This window comes from Meleagris gallopavo, chromosome 2 (genome assembly GCF_000146605.3).
Source record: "Meleagris gallopavo isolate NT-WF06-2002-E0010 breed Aviagen turkey brand Nicholas breeding stock chromosome 2, Turkey_5.1, whole genome shotgun sequence".
Classification (NCBI taxonomy): domain Eukaryota; kingdom Metazoa; phylum Chordata; class Aves; order Galliformes; family Phasianidae; genus Meleagris; species Meleagris gallopavo.
This window is the reverse complement of record NC_015012.2, coordinates 87,467,196-87,483,900: the sequence shown is the minus strand read 5'-3', so window position 1 is coordinate 87,483,900 and position 16,705 is coordinate 87,467,196. Positions and strand designations below refer to the sequence as shown.

The following is a 16,705-nucleotide window of genomic DNA, read 5'->3' as shown; positions in this document are numbered from 1 at the left end:
TAGCTATAATGAAAGTCTATGAAGATTTTTTCCTTTACAAAGAAGGAATCTATAGACACTCCTACAAAGCAGGATCCAAATGGAAAACACACTCAGTGAAACTCCTTGGGTGAGTATTCTTTTACTCTTTTTTCCATGCTAGTCATGAATGCAAGGAAATATTACTGCTCAGTTTGGAACCTAATGGTTTTGTTGTCAGAGATGTAGCACTGTTACCTCCCAGTGAAAGATTCTGTTTGTTTCATTTTTGTATATCTGAGAATTTTAGAAGTCACTGGAAAGAGCTGTAGTCCCACAGCCTTTTAATCCACTCTGACATATGTTCTAAGACTTCAAAGATAGATGTTATGGCAGAACTGAAATGAACAAGTTACCAAGCAGAATCCAAGCTGAAATGTAAACATTGCCAGTGGCCTCCTAACTAGCCAGCACAGTTGTATTTACACAGCAGTCTGGGCTCTCCACACCCTATAAAGAAATCAGCTGCTGCAGGGGTGCTGTTGGTTTTATCTGGGGTGCGTAAGAAGTACACACCCAGTCTGAAACTGTTGCAGAAGAATATGAATAATACATCAGTTGATTTCCCCTCAAAAGATGAACAGTGCCAACAGAGGACAAGCGTCTAACAATGCATGAACTTGAGTTATGGAATGCATCATAGTGCTTCTTCCTCTGATATGGAAGGAATATGCAAGGTTGCACTTAATAAATCACTGAAGGAATAGTTAAACAGACAAATGGCTGAAGATAAGTCTCAAACAAATATTTTGTAGGTGATGTAGAATATCAAATAAATAATGATTCAGTCCTGTTCAAGAACGATTGCTGAGAGTATCTCCAATACAATTCTTCAAGAAGAAAGTGTAGCAAAATAAATTGCCTATTGTATTTGTGATATAGATATCCTTGCAAAGGATATGGAAATTATAATGGTTGTGGAAACTGCTGACTAGAAATTACAAGAGTGTGCTAGTGGTACAGAAGCAAACAGAAGCAGCAGACTTAAGCAGGATCAGTCTTCAGCCTATAGAGTTGCAAAAAGTCCTGACTCAAAGAGTAATAGAGGACAAGCTCCTGAAGTGAGCATTGCGAAGCTATGAAAAACTGGCAGAGACCTTAGAAAACAGACTGCATTAGGAAAATATGTTTATGAAGGAAAGCCTGTTTGTTTGGCATATATATATATGTATTGTATTTAAAGTATATCTGAAAAAGAAATTGATAAAATTAAACAGGAAAATTGGAACTTCAGGGATGAGCCTCTATGGGGCTGTAAGTGCAGATGTTGGGATTCCTATGTTTGGCACAAGTGTAAGGTGCTAATAACTATTCCCTCAAATAAGAATATGTTGTCTAGTCTGGTGAATCTCATCACAGTAAAAAGTGATTAGACCAGAATTGCACAGGGGAACAACATGATGGCTGAGGAGCAAGGGATGAGGACTATTAATGTGCTGAAGTAGCTGCTGATTTAAATGATAACCAATAGGATGTGCACAGAAAAAGAAACACTTGGGCAAGGAGACATTTATAAGCAAAAAACAGGACATCTTGACTTAGACTTGCAGTAGCCTCAGAGGATTGTATGGACCAGTCTGTGCAAAACACTGAGTAGGAAGAAAGTGTTTTAATATGACAAAGGACATGAGAAAAAAAGTGGATGAAAAAGAAGAAAAAGAAGGCAAAGAAACATCAAACTGATTAGGAGTTTAATATGTGGGAAATGCATTTACTTCCTAATTTTTGTTGAAGATTGCTGAACTATCTAATGGATCCAAAACCTTAAAGAATGTCCCTTTTTTCCACCATCTAATGTATAAGTGTTCTGACTGTTGGGACTATGCCACATGAGATATTTGCAGAGGTGTTTAACTGTAAAATTGGATCCAATTTTGACAAGTTGAAGGTTGTTTGAGCCCAAGACCTGGTGTGCTTAAACTTATCATAGAATCAGAGGATTGTTTAAGTTGGAAAGGACATTTGAAGGTCATCTGGTCCAACTGAAGGAGGTCTGGATCACAAGCCTTATTAGGAGCAGCTGAGAGAGCGGGGATTATTTAGTCTGGATAAGAGGATACACAGGGGAGACCTTATTGCTCTCTGCAAAAATATGAATGGAGGTTGCAGTGAGGTGGGGGTCAGCCTCTTCTCCCATAAACCAATAGAAGGAGCAGCTGCAATGGCCTCAAGTTGCACCAGGGGAGGTTCAGGTTGAACATTGGAAAATACTGGAATAGGCTGCCCAGGGAGGTGGTGGAATCACTGACCCTGGAGTTGTTCAAGAAACTTTTAGATGTTGTACTGTGGGACATGGTTTTGCAGGAAATATTGGTGGTAGGTAGGTGGTTGGACTGGATGATCTTAGAGGTCTTTTCCAACCTTGATGATTCTATAATTCTATGATTCTAACTCCCCTGTAATAAACAGGGACACCTGCAGCTTAATCGGATCACTCAGAGCCCCATCCAGCCTGGCCTTAAGTGCCTACAGGGATGGTGATTCTACCACCTCTCTGGGCACCATTTTACTAGCAATAAAGAATCCAGTGATTAAATGTGATTCATGTCACAATGTGATACTTTTTCGTATCATTCAACACTTTGAAATAATTTGAATGTAAAATGTATAGCCCAGACACAAACTCTCTGCAATCTACAACAGCTTGTTCTGTTCTTGTTTGTTTGTTTTGTGTGCATATTTTTTATTGTTGGTTTTGAGCAAAAGATAATGCAAAATCTTTTACATGGAAAAAGAAGCTCATGAGAATCTCATGAATGCTGAACTGGAAATAAAAGTTGTGATGATTATTTTCATTCTGTATCACAGAATTTTTTTGAGAGAAAAAGGGGCAGAGACATGATGACATAGGGTAAAAATATGCAGTTTTATGCAGGCTGATATTTATTGTAATCTGATTTTTAAATTTATAACTCCTAAAAATGAGTTAATGTTTGTAAAAGGCAGTTTTAGTAATGGACAACCATAATGAACTGATACATGCAATCTCTCAAAAACACTTTTGAAAGTGCCATAAGCTGCTCACGCTTGCAACCATATATAAGGCTACAGAGTGTTATAAAATAGATATAAATTTCAGTGAAATCATTTTTAACAGAAACAGTAGGCTCATATAAATGTCTAACTGAATACACTGACTGAATTATGCAAGTTGAAACTGCTAACCATTTTCTATCATTTTGAGGTTTCTACTTCATAAAACCAGCTCTGAGTCTAAAAAAAAATCTATCTCCAGTGATGTAGTGTATGACCTCAGGCTCAAGGAGAGCATGGGAAAAGAACTGTGTGGAAACAAGAAAGAAAATTATGGAGCAGCCAGGCAGAGGGTGTTGCAGGTTGCAGATGGTTTGAATGTAAAGATGGTCTCTGTGGACAGTGAAATAGGTTTCCAATGGACTGAAGTCAGGACTGACATGCTGACAGAGAAAGTATGTCTCAAGTAGTTTCTGTGTCTTGTCTGCAGAGTCAGTGAGGTAAGTAGAAAAAATGAGTAATGGAGACTGGAATTCATAACATTTAAGTTTCGATGCATAGAATTTAGAAGTTACGTCTCTGCTAGGCAGTCATGGTTTTCTTTATTATCCACGGCTGTTGTGCTGCTCTTTCTATCTGTGCTTAAGTGCATTTAATTGCTGTTTTTTCTAACTTCCGTTTGTTGACTATAAAGGTACCCGTGGGGATAATGTCAGACTTGCAGAGCTAACATTAAAATGCCTAAGATAGACTAGATGAATCCCACTTTAAAAACGTTATAAAGTAACGCCAGCTTGTGCAACAAACTCACTGACCAGTGGTCCATAATGTTTATTGTAAGATAATATCCTCAAAATGTCATATGCTTGCTTGTGTCTATGTCCACACACAGGTATATGGATTTATGTGTATATACGCATTAAATTTCAACTCAAAATCGCACCAGAATGAAAACTACCTGAAAAGGCACAACAGAACTACAAAGAGCTAATGTTCAGAATTTGGGAATTTTCACATTTTCTTCTGCACTCACATTTTAAATACAGTAATGATTGAAATTACTAGGATCAGTGACTAATGATATGTGAAACTGTACAGTTATCTCAAGATGTCTTAATAAAAATGGACTTAATTCACATCAAGATGAATTTGGTAGCAGATTTGCCTCCCAGATCTCTACTTTTGAGTTAGAGTCGAGTTGCCAAACAAACATTTCAAGTCCAGTCTATAGCATATTCTTTATAAAACTGGTGCACTTATTATTATTATTATTATTATTATTATTATTATTATTATTATTATTATTTTGCATCTCTGACTTTCTAAATCTCACTGAGAAAAAGAAGAGAAATGGGTGTTTGTAGAAAAAGAAAACAGTGAAGCAGATTTGGATATGGTGTTAGGAGGCAAAATCTATTAACTTTGGAGGAAGAATGTTGGCTTAAGCAGCTCTGTTTTAGTCAAATATATCTTTCTTCAAAGTCAGGTATAACCAAGTAAAAATCTGTCACTAATGTTTGCAACCTGTTCAGACAGATTCTCTCTCAGCCTTATTCATCTTTATCAGTTCAACATTCGTGATAGGCTACAATATCTGATGTGTATTTCCATTCAAAGAACCGTATCTGCTTCTCCCTTGAGAATGAAAAATTCAGAAGGGTTTCAAAAAGCCCAAGTCTTTCCCTGCAATCAGATATACTTACTGTCACTTTAAAGCTTGTATGGAACAAGTATAGTTTTATTAAAAGCTTTAGGTATTGATTCATGACCAGTATAGGTTTTCAGATATTTAGAAGATGCTTAGAATGGAAAAGAACTTCATTAAGAGGACACTGAGAGGTGTCCCTTCTATTTTTATCCACTGGAAGATTTAAATTCAGTAGTGCTGGAAAATAAATGAAATTGAAACCTCTACACCCTGAATAAGCATGAGCTGAATTCATTGTTTTTTAGCACAGTCACTCTAAAATTGATACGTGAAGCAAAAACTTGTGTTTTAGTGTTGAGGAGACATTCAGGCAGCGCAACAGGTCTCTAATACATGTTTAAATGACTCACCAGTGCAAATTCCAGAGGTTTAAAAGAGATGCCTGTGACTACAGTTAGTGACACCTTTGTTTTTGACCTTGCAGATATATTTTTTCTCTCAATTTTCTTTATCACTTGTCCTCACTCCATACCAGATTATCATTGACAACAAAGAAGCATCTTTTTAGGCCATCAATAGCCACATTTTCTTTTTAGCTAAAGAAACCTTGAGTTCCCTCTTTCTTTCATAGTAAATAAGTTCATTACCTTTCATTTCTTTCTTTTCATTTCAGACAATTGACATAATACATTACAGTTTTAAAAATAAACAACACTCAAAAATATTTTACAGCAAAGAAAAATATATTACAAGATCATCAGGAAAAGATAAACTTTGTTTGGAGATTTATGCAGTTAAATCCAAGAGATTTTCTCCCATATAATTAGTTAAGGTAGTATTTTCAGAATAATTTAACTACTGACATGCCGATAATTTCACTTATCTCTTGTTCTAAGAAGTCTGTGTAAAATCATAGTTTTGAGTTCCAGTAATCCTTTTCTGAAAAGCTTTTTCTGGCAGAGAACACTAGTCAGTGAATCTTTTTATTGTGTCTGTTAGTATTGTGGCAGTTATATGACCAAGGCCAAGGAGGACAGTTAGATGAAAAGTTTCAGACTGCATGTATTTGTGGCCCACTGTCTTTTTATCTGTAGAAGAATGTACTGTGAGAATCTTATGAAAGAAAAACTTTTGTATTAAAATAGATTAGAGGGACTGAGTAATCTTTGTATCCTTCTGCTCTGTAGGTCTAGTCTATGGGAAGGCAGTCTTTTTGTTCAAGAAATTTCATAGGTTACTTTTTGATCAAAATGATGACACTAAAATAGCAATGCCTAGATAGAAGGTGTAGTATTAGGGAGAAAAATTAGTCTATTTTATTAGCATTGTCTGTGTTCAGCACTTGGGTAGGATATATCTTCAAAAGTTTTACCTCTGTCTTGACAGGATAGTGTCTTTTTTCCTAATTTAAATACTTCATTTCCCATAAATTGGATGTGATGAATTTGGACTACATGAAGTCATGTTTGATCATGAATAATTTTTTCAGTGATAGAAAGGGCCAGAGATATTTATTTACATATATAACTTCAGAAATTACATGATTTATATTGCATTGGAAGTTATAAATGGTTTTCTAGTTGCCCCATTTGATCCGAAGATCTTTGTGAATGCAGAAACTATCAGAAATGAAAATATCTGGGGAAAAAAAAGAAGAAAATAAGGAAAAAGCAACAAAACAAAATATGAGTAAAGTCTATAACCTTACAAACAGAATATGTACAGTGTTCATAGAATCATAGAAATGTTTGAGATAGAAGGGACCTTTAAAGGTCATCTAGTCCAACTCCTCTGCAATGACCAGGGATACCTACAGCTAGATCAGGTTGCTCAGAGCCCCATCCAGCCTGACCTTGAATGTGTCCAAGGTCGATGCTTCTACCATCTCTCTGGACAACCTGTTTCCAGGCCTTATCACTTTTATTGTAAAATGCTTATTTCTTATGTCCAGTCTAAATCTACCCTCTTTGAATTTGAAACCATTTCCCCTTGTCCTACCACCACAGGCCCTGATAATGGCTATCACCTTCCTTCCTATAGCCCCCTTTCAAATATTTCAAGTCCACACTCAGTTCTCTGCAGTGCCTTCTCTTCTCCGGACTAAACAGCCCCAGCTCTCTCAGCCTGCTCTCATAAAAGAGGTGTTCCATCCTTTGGACAACTTGTGTGGCCCTACACTGGATGTGCTCCTACAGGTCCATGTCTCTCCTATGCTGAGGACTCCACATCTGGACACAGCACTCCAGGTGAGGCCTCACCAGTGCAGAGTAGATTGGAAGTATCACCTTCTGGCCTTCTGGCCATGCTTCTTTGGATGCAGCTCAGGGTACGGTTGGCTTTCTGGGCTGAAAGAGCACACTGCTGGCTCATGTCCAGCTTGCCATCCATCAGTACCTTCCAGTCATTTTTGGGAGGTCTGCGTTCTATCCTTACATCCCTCATTTTGCACTCACAACAAGGGTTGCCACAACCCAGGTTGTTGAACCTTGTGAGGTTCTCCTGGGCCTATTGTTCGAGCCTGTCTAGGTCTCTCTGTATGACATCCTGTCCCTCAAGCGTGTCAGCTGCACCATACAGCTTGGTGTCATCTGCAAACTTGCTGACAGTGTACTCCCACTGTCGATGTCACTGACGAAGATATTAAAGAATATCAGAGCATTGACTCCTGGAGGACACCACTTGTCACCAATCTCCATCCAGACGTTGTGCCACTGACCACCACTCTCTGGGTACAATCTTGCAACCAGTTCCTCATCTATCAAACTGCTCACCCATTAAATCCATATCTTTCCAATCTGAAGAGAAGGATTTTATGAGAGACCATGCCAGAGGCCTTATTGAAATCCAGATAGATGACACCAGGTCTCTCCTCCCTTGTCTGCTAATGCAGTTACACCATCATAAAAAGTGACAAGTTTGGTCAGGCAGGACTCACTCTTGGTGAAACTATGCTGGTTATCCCATATCTCCTCCCTTTCTTCCATAGGCCTTAACATAACTTCCAGGAGGATCTTATACATGATATTGCTTGGCACTGAAGTGAGGCTAACAGGTCAGTAGTTCCCTAGGTCATCCTTTCTATCCTTCTTGAAAATGAGTGTTATACTGCCATTTTTCCAGTCAACAGGGCTTTGTCTGACTGCCATGACTTTTCAAATATCATTGAAAGTGACTTGGTGACTAAGTCAGCCAATTCCCTCAGAACTCTGTAATGTGAGTTTCCTCTGTATATTGTTTTTAAAGACTTCTATCTGTGCTTCCTTTTAGTCAAAGAATTATTGAATGATCTGATTTCCAATGCACGAACATTCTATAATGACAGAGAGGAGACACTGTAAAGAATAAAACAAACGAACAGCAACCAAAAAAAAAAAAAAAAGCCAACCAAAAAAAACAACAGCAGCAACAGAGATAAATCTTGACTTTATTCTAGAAAATAGTAGGCTTTGCCATTGACTTCAATGAATCCAAAATTCAGTCTACAAACTGTGTAACTGGTGAACTGCAAGTGTGAGTTAAAGCTGGTTGAAAAAGAATGAAAGTAGTGATTGAAAATAGCATTTTGTTTTTTGTGTATTTTTGACTTGAGATAGGCTCTGTCTATGTGTCAGAAGCGTCTGTTCTGGATATATGTTGCTGGATGTGGGAAGTTAGAAAGATGATGCAGGATGCCAGTTCCTAGAGCATCTGTCTTCCATAAAGAGTTTAACTCTTTGGTTAATGCAAAACATTGACCTCTACTCTAATCAACTGCATGAATTCATAGCTTGAGAGACTTGTCTCATTTTCCTTTACTCTTAAGGCCTTACTTCATTTTAGATGTGCTCATCCTTTTGTCTAAAAAGAATGCATAAATTATGTTTGCACGACAAGTTGGAATTGGTTTCCCCTGAATAATCTGAAATATTTTTTCTCCTGAAGAAGGCTGAATGCAATTTGGTTAAATTATTTCTTTTTATTCAAGGCTATTTTTCATTGAAGATCGTAAAGGTTTTGTTTGGAAAAACTAAAAAGTATATTTCTTGGAGAATAGTTTTGTCACATAGAACTTCATTACTGTGTAATTTTGTGTAACATTCAGACCTTCTCCTTTATGACTCCTTGAAATACCTTCTTGTTCTTAAAAGAAATGGAAACTTTGGAGAGGACTATATTGAAAGCTTTTCCAAAAAATACTGAAGGATTGGACATCAGTGGTCTAAAGCTTTGTTAAAAATAAGTCTAATAGATTCCTTGTCTTTGTGGGTAACGAGGTCCAACATCTGTTCACATTTAACACGTTGTTAATTTAGAGTAAATGTCAGCTAAAATAATCACATGAACAAGAGAGGAAAAAAAAGTGCTATTAGATTATTTTGGTCATCTTCCAGAAAATGTAATATTTTTCTCTAATTGATGTTGTCCACAAATATGTTAAGTTACTTTTAAAAGTCTCTGTCATCTCCCCTTGGGAACTATTCCTCTGGTATTTACATTACTTTATTAGCAGGATATTTTTTTTCTTGGTGTTTTATTTCCTTGACTTTCTCCCACAATTCTATCTAAATACTAATATCTGATACTGAATTTTCTCTCTCTGCAGGGAGTTTGAGTTCTAGGTTGTTAGTCTCTGTGCATTTTTATTTTTCTTTTTCCGTTCCTCACACAAAAATCATTTACTGCTTTTTCTTATTCCTAGCAGGGACTTCTCAGATTTAATGTAGGACTCCAGTCACACGCTGTATAGCTCTTCACTGAAAACATGCATGACCTTGCCTATATTTAGTCCCAGCTTCTTACATTTCCTTTCTAATGTAGTTAACGTAACTAAAGCAGATTCCATGTTTAATTTACTCCTCACTGTGACATCATTTTCCCTTCAACATCCAAGGTCTAGGCTTCCCAGGAGGTACTGGGAAGTACCTGATCATTCAGGAGGGTCAGGATTTCATTAGCAATGAGCATAGAGTTTGCAAAAGCCTTCTTTAGGAAAAATGACTTTTTTGAAAGAACTACAGGATTTCAGGAATAAGCTGTCAGAAAATAGCAACCTGTAATAGGAGGTATAATATAGACTCTACTAGAGAAATTATATTAGTGAACCTCTCTAACAAGTGTCATAATTTTAATAAATAAATGACTAGCATTCATTAATTCCCACTTACTTGGACTTCTAGTCAAAATATGGATACCTCTCAGACTCTTGAATAGATTCCTATTTCTTTTCTTTCTTTAAAGATTACTTTCAGAAAGAAGATAATAGCAACAGGATTTATTCTTGTACTGAATTTTTTCACGTACTGTGCCCAGCACAAAGGGGTTCACTTCCATGCTTAAAACTCTAAGGCACAGCTCTTATACAATAAAAATTAGATAGTGTCATTTTCCTTTCCAGACTGTTCTTGGTCTCTCAATCAGCTCATACTCTAAGCAACGAGAGAACATAAAATACAGCCTAAATTGGTTTAACAATTTTTAGCACAATACATTTCTGGTTAAATTTTCTTCAACCAAACTGTATTATCTATGATTCTTGCTGTGTTGTGAGAAACTGATATATGTTATAATTGCTGTGTTGTTTACTAAGATAATTTTACCTCCCCTTTATTTTTTTTTTTTATAACCTGCTAATTTTAAGATCTACAGGATCCTCTTCATTTATTCTGAAATTTTATACTACAAATGTGATAGCTGATAGTCAGCTTCTCCAAACAGTGGATGAATATCTTTATTTAAAAAATAAATCCGTTTTGATGATTTGAGGAATTCCAAGTTATGTTTCTGATGGTAGACATGTTATGCTAGATTTCCAAATTGTCAACTTAGAGATAATGATCTAGTCAACATAGGCAATGGAGCCTGGAGGGCAACTCAGCTCCACCTGCTTGTGGTTATGTTAGTATCCTCAGGGGTATTTGGTGCTAGTAGCAGTGGAAAGAAGTTGCTGTCTGGTTACATTTATGAAAGGATACAGATTTCTTGTAGCTCCTATGTCACATCTGCCATGAGGATGTTTCAGGCATCCAAAGGCATCTCAAGAGACCCTAGATACCTGCATTTAGGCAGGTAAACCTTTGTAACTAGTGTATGTTTAAAAATATAAAAGAAATAAAGTAGTCACATCTCAGTGATGACCCAGGTACAGTAAAAGACACAGACTTCAGTCTAATTATGAAAACGCATAGAACGTAAACACTACTGAAACATGATTGATTTCTGAATTTTTGAAATAACATACTATCCAATTTCTATTCATTCCAGTGGATGGCTGTGAGTTTTACAAGTTTCACATTTCCTCTGGCTTTTTTTTTCAGATTACTGAATATTTTGTGTTACTTTTTAACAAATGTGTCTGCTAGTTTTTGTTCATACTTCAAGCAGCGGTACTTACAGCAGCAGGTAAAAGAGCAGCTAAAATTAAGCTGAATTTATTATTCATTTATATCATGAATCTTTATGACTCAGGAAATTCATCCTCAGACACTTGATTTGCAGCAGAAAGGATACTTAGGGATTCTTTTTCTCTGAGGAAACTAAACTTAAATTAAACTTACAGTGGAAGTTGTGCTTGCTTGCCATAAGGTTTGATAGGTAGAACCAAGGGATAAAATATGCAATGAATTTATTTCATTAGTAAGACTGAAATTAGGAAAACTACCCAAGCGTGACTTTATAGGCAGGAAAACAGAAAACAAGAAATTTAAAAGATTAAATGAAATATTTCTGTTGGGAAGACTCATTTAGAAAGTTGAGAAATCTATTTTAGAAAATATTTCCTCCTTTTCTAAAGGTACTACAGCAGAAATAGCTTTCACTTAGGTGTTTTTGGAAATAATAGCTTCCTCTTTAAAGGCTATACAAATATGAATGAGCCAGAAAGTCTCCAGAAATGCTCTTAGCTGGAGCTGACATGCATTCCCAGAGGCAAGATGTCAAATCAAACTGGCACGGAACCAAAAATAGCTGCAACACTGAGCAGTATATATCTAGCGTATTTCACAAAACAACAGCTGTTTACATTACAGCTCAGTGGTTTTCAGATGGAGAGAAGCACATTAGCCTGGGAGAAATGAGAACTGGTGAATCTGAGCAAGCCTATAGAATGAGCCTGAACCAACCATGCCAAGATTTAGGAAAGGCTTTCTCAAAAGGGCCTGGAACTCCATGCTGCATTTGCTGCCATTACAGATGAGCATCTGTGGAGCTGTCAGTCTGTTTTGCCTTTCCTGCTAAGTCCTGCTCCTGCTCATGCACTAACTTCAAGACTGGTTTTGAACAGTAAACAATGAACCAACATTATCATCTGTTCTTTAACCACAGCTGTTAAAAAACTGACAAAATTACCTGCCTCATCACAGCCTATTAGCCTACTGTGCTATACAACTGTTACACAAGAGCTATATACAGAATACAAAATGACTTCATGGAATGGCGGATTAGCAGGTCCAACATTAAGTAGTTTAGGCTAGAAAGGATGTCTGAATGTCATTCAGTCCAAACCCCCAGCTCAAAGAACCAGTTTCAGACTTCATTCATGTTCTTGGGGCTTCTAAGTCCCAAAATTTTGAAGTGTATCTGAAGGCAGATATTCCACAGCTTCTCATGCTACTAGCGACTCATGTTGTAAAATACTTTCTTTTGTTTATGTCCAATTGCAACTACTCTTGCTGAAAACCATGACTGTCAACTTCTGTCTATTGGCTGTGCATACCTCAGGAGAGTCTGTCTGTCTTCTCTGTGCTGCCATTTTGTAAAACTAGAAACAACAAAAAGATCTCCTCCAAGCAACCTCTCCTGAGCCAGCTTCCTCAGCCTCTCCTTGTACATCCTGTGCTCCAGATCCAAACATCTCAGGGGGTTACTATTCATTTTGCTCCAGTCTGTTCATGTCTTTCCTGTCTGTGAAAGTCAAAACTAGACAGACCGCTACAGTAAGGGAGAACAGTCCCTTTTCTTGACCTACTGGAGACACTATTGTATATTTTATTTTTATTTAGAGTACTTAAATGAATCAATGTGGGAATGAATTACTGAATAAACAGCTCTTCTTTCTAAACTGTAAGATAGAAAGCATATATCAAGTATTGCTTTTTGTATACAATTAGATAGAATAAAATCCAGGAAATTAAACTCATTGCTATGTTATTGTCAAAGATAAAAAAAAGGGCCTGTTTCTATTTTATTGCCTAAGTTTTCTTCTAGGTAGAAACATTTCAGAGAATCAATATATTTCTATCAAAACATAAAAACAAATTTGGGATTTTTTAGAAAATAACATGTTAAAAAGCAATGTAGTGGCAGAAATTTAAGATGAGAAACCTCAAGTGCTGGTCATCATACCACTCTGATAAATGAGAGTGATAATGTACTGAATGTAGGAATACAAGAACATAAAATACAATGAAATTTTCATCTATCCATAAGACTGATGTAAGTACGGGACTTTCAAACTGTAACTGATGTAGTAAAGTGGCCACAAGTAAATCTCAGTCTGATATAAATAAATGAATATAAATGAATAAATGTATGATCGTTGTATCGAATGTATGACTAATTGTATCGAAAGCACATTAGGAAAAGAAATAACAAAGGTTATTAATAATCCCAAAACTTTCTCCTGGTAGTACAAAGAAAAAGCATCATGAAACCTTTTTTTAAACACAACAATTACAATAAGTGGTTATTATCACCAACATTGTTTCTATGATTTCTTCCACTGAGTGAGTAGTAGCTACAGCTGGGATCACAACTGTTATCCAGACTTCAACTCTATGCTAGTCACGAAGCTTTTACTTCTAAAGTGAGCATTTTAATCTAATTGTTCTGTACTTCTTTCCTGATAGCATTGGACCCATGATTGGCAGTGTCTGAAAAACAAACAGCAATATGACTTGCCACAGTGGAATTTTACCTCTAACCTGCAGTCATACTACCAGTGGAATTTGAAGGAAATTGAAAGAACAAATATCAACAGGCAGAGCATGTTGGCTAGATGAGGAGACAGTTACATGCTGCAGGATATCTTTCCTGCGAAATCTCTGTCAAGGAGAAGGACATTGAGGTCCTGGGCTCGAATGAGGCTGGAAAGATCCCTGGTTTCTCAGTTCAGACACAGTCATGGTACTACAGTGAAAAACTGTGAGCTTATCCTGCTCAGTGTCTCTTCATATCAACTGTTACTCTGAAAGATTTGGAACCTGGGGTTTTAAATTTGTCTTTTTTGCTTTTTTGTTTTCCCCTTTGATTAGAAGTACAGCTTTCCACACAGATTATTGCTGTTAACCCAGAGGAATTGATGCCGCTTTGGCTGGTTTTTTTACAAAGTTGACTTGAAACTCCAGATTTCCCCATCCACATCATAGCATTTCTTGTTGTATTTTTGCTAATTGCCTTTCAAAATGATTGGAGCACATAAATGCACCAAATTATTTGACTTTGGTCATATACTAGTGAGGATACTGGTGCGATAAGTTCGTACATTTTATGATTCATTTATACTGTGAAAAAAAACTGTAATAGATTTTCACATCTTTGGTTTTCTTTTTATTTGTCCCCTTTAGCAGGCACCAGCATCATGGCCCATGAACAGCAACTAAACAAGTATTCACCTTATAAATAAAAAAAAGCCAGCAGGGTTCCTTAGGCAGTCAGTAGATGTGCAAACATGCACATGCACCTAAGGCATGCAATGTAACATTCACTGATCGAACTACACCCAGATGATGGCCTTGGACCTTCTGCTACCAAATATCTATGCAAAGTGAAGTTTATAATCTCAGAGCACTGAGCAATTCAGCTACAACTACAAAACATCTGTCACTCAGAGGAGGGAACAGGCTTTGTGTGGTTTCAGGACATTTAGCATGTCCTGAAAGATGTTAGAGAAATATCAGGTTTACAGGTCATTTCCCTCACTGTGCAGAAAACCAAATTAGTTCGTCAGCAATTCAATCTGAGCTGAGAGCAGCCGGTCCCAGTTTACCAGCTATATTTGTAAAGGTGTTGGATAAGATCTTTAACAAAAAAGTTTCTGTGGTTCTTAAGCTGAATTGAAATGTGTTCACATTAATTTAAGTACTCCTACACAGTTCGGTTAGTTCAGCTGGCAAGCTCTCCGGAGGAGAGATTCTGTCAGTGAAAACATTAGATCACTGCATTGAGAAACTAAAGGCACATTTGTGCTCAGAAGTTTTTCTAGTCCCTGTTGGCAATTTGACTTGTGGCCTGGAGGACAAATACTTTCATTTTCATCAGTGGAGGTATCAATTAGTCAAGCTATTTCATCCCTGGTACTAGGACAACTATCATTAGCTTTTCTATTCTGGTTGCTTGTTTAAAGCTGCAAAATATGATCAAATGCATTAGAGACCTCACTTGTACCATCTCTTGTAACAGGTGGGGATCATTACCTGGCAAAAATGGACAAAAACAGAAGTTCTGGGTAAGTGAGTCCTTAGTACTCTGTTACAAAGAAGGAGACAACATTTCTAAAATACAGATTATTAAAAAAAAAAATCCTTTTTTTTCTTTCATTACCTCTTTTAGTATCTGCTTTTGTTGTTGTTATTGCTTTCAATTCACCTTTAAGTCTCCTGCACAGTTCTATCCCCTTTCTGGGAAGGTTTTATTCTGTTGACCCTTGAACTACAGCATGATCTTCCTCAATTTCAAAGCCTACTTCATCTGGTCTCCTTACACTTATATCTGTGTTTTCTGCTACAACTCTTATTCAGTTTTTCCCATAAAAATGTCCTTCTTTTTGAGGTCTGAAAATGAAACTCAATAATATGTGTCAATATTATTTGGGAAAATATTCTGAAAAGACAAGCTATCAATTTAAACAGCATTGCAAAATGTCTTCCAGCTGTCAGCAAAAAATTAAACTTAGCCTTTCAACAATTTAAAGTCAGTCAGATTTTATCATTTTGGTTGAGATTAACAGCTCATACCATTATTCCAGTGCTTATCAGAAGGTAATTTGGAATTCATATAGCTGATGGCAGGGCTTGTGGTTGTTGGTTCTACTGACATCTCAGACACAAACCCTCCTGAATTCATTAGAAACTAAATGTCAATAACAACCTGAATGAAATCTTATTTATTTAAAGCCAATTTTTCATATCTTGTGTCTCTTTAACATGTTAACATATTAATGTTAAGAAACTAATATGAATAGATTAACATTAATTTGAATTTTGACCAATATTGTTTACCAATATTGTTTAAATTACCACTTCCTCCAGCTGCTTTTTGGATTACCTAATAATTTCTTCTTCAATAAATTAGACAGCCCAATAGCAATAGTAGTCCATTGTTATTAACTCTGGCTTTGGAACTAAAATTTTGATCAAAATAAAAAGGAATAAACTAGTAGACATAAGGAAAAAATGCATTTTGATTCTCACCGAATCTGAGAAACTTTTCATTAGAGAAAAATATCACATGAGATTACCTTTAAATTTCATACTTTGCATTTTAAAATATCATTAAATTTTTTTTCCTCTGTTTTTCTTTAGATTGCAGCAAATTCATGGGGAAAATACTGGGGAGAAAATGGCTATTTTAGGATTCTACGTGGACAAAATGAATGCGATATTGAGAAGTTGATTTTAACTACTTTGGGATAGCCACTGCCTTTTACCTGAAGTATTATACTGTATGGTGCTTTGTGTATCTATTCTTCCATTGTTGTACAACAAGTCTTTCTAGAGAAATAAAAAATTCATCTCTTATGTTATATTTCTTTCTGCTGTGGTTCGTTAGGCCTTCCTGACTTGAACGCACTGCAGCAATCATAAGAGTGGTACAGCCTCACCCAGTACAAACACTCCTCTATGCAAATAGCAAGTTGTCTCCAAGACTACTGACAACCTTGCTGTCTCACAGAGCAGGAAGTTCTCTCTCCTATTATTTACATCTCATCGCTGTTTCGTTATATTAATGGTGACTGATTCAGCAGTGCCTGAAAAAGATGGAGTTATATTGGTAGTGTTAATCTCTTTATGATACATACTATAGTCACAAATCCCTTTAAAAATGTGATGTGCTCTTCACACAGAATTGCTCATGGTCGTAGTAGATAAAAAA

The 16,705-nt window shown here is 36.5% G+C and overlaps 1 protein-coding gene across 1 annotated transcript; it reads left to right on the top strand.

The window, feature by feature from the left end:
• Positions 1-6: 6 nt before the first annotated feature.
• LOC104909945 (tubulointerstitial nephritis antigen-like) lies at positions 7-16,357 on the top strand. Its single transcript, XM_010707819.2, has 3 exons — positions 7-109; positions 15,014-15,059; positions 16,135-16,357. Exons 1-3 carry the CDS (start codon positions 9-11, stop codon positions 16,243-16,245), a joined length of 258 nt encoding a protein of 85 aa, XP_010706121.1. The 5' UTR covers positions 7-8; the 3' UTR covers positions 16,246-16,357.
• The last annotated feature ends 348 nt before the right edge of the window (positions 16,358-16,705 follow it).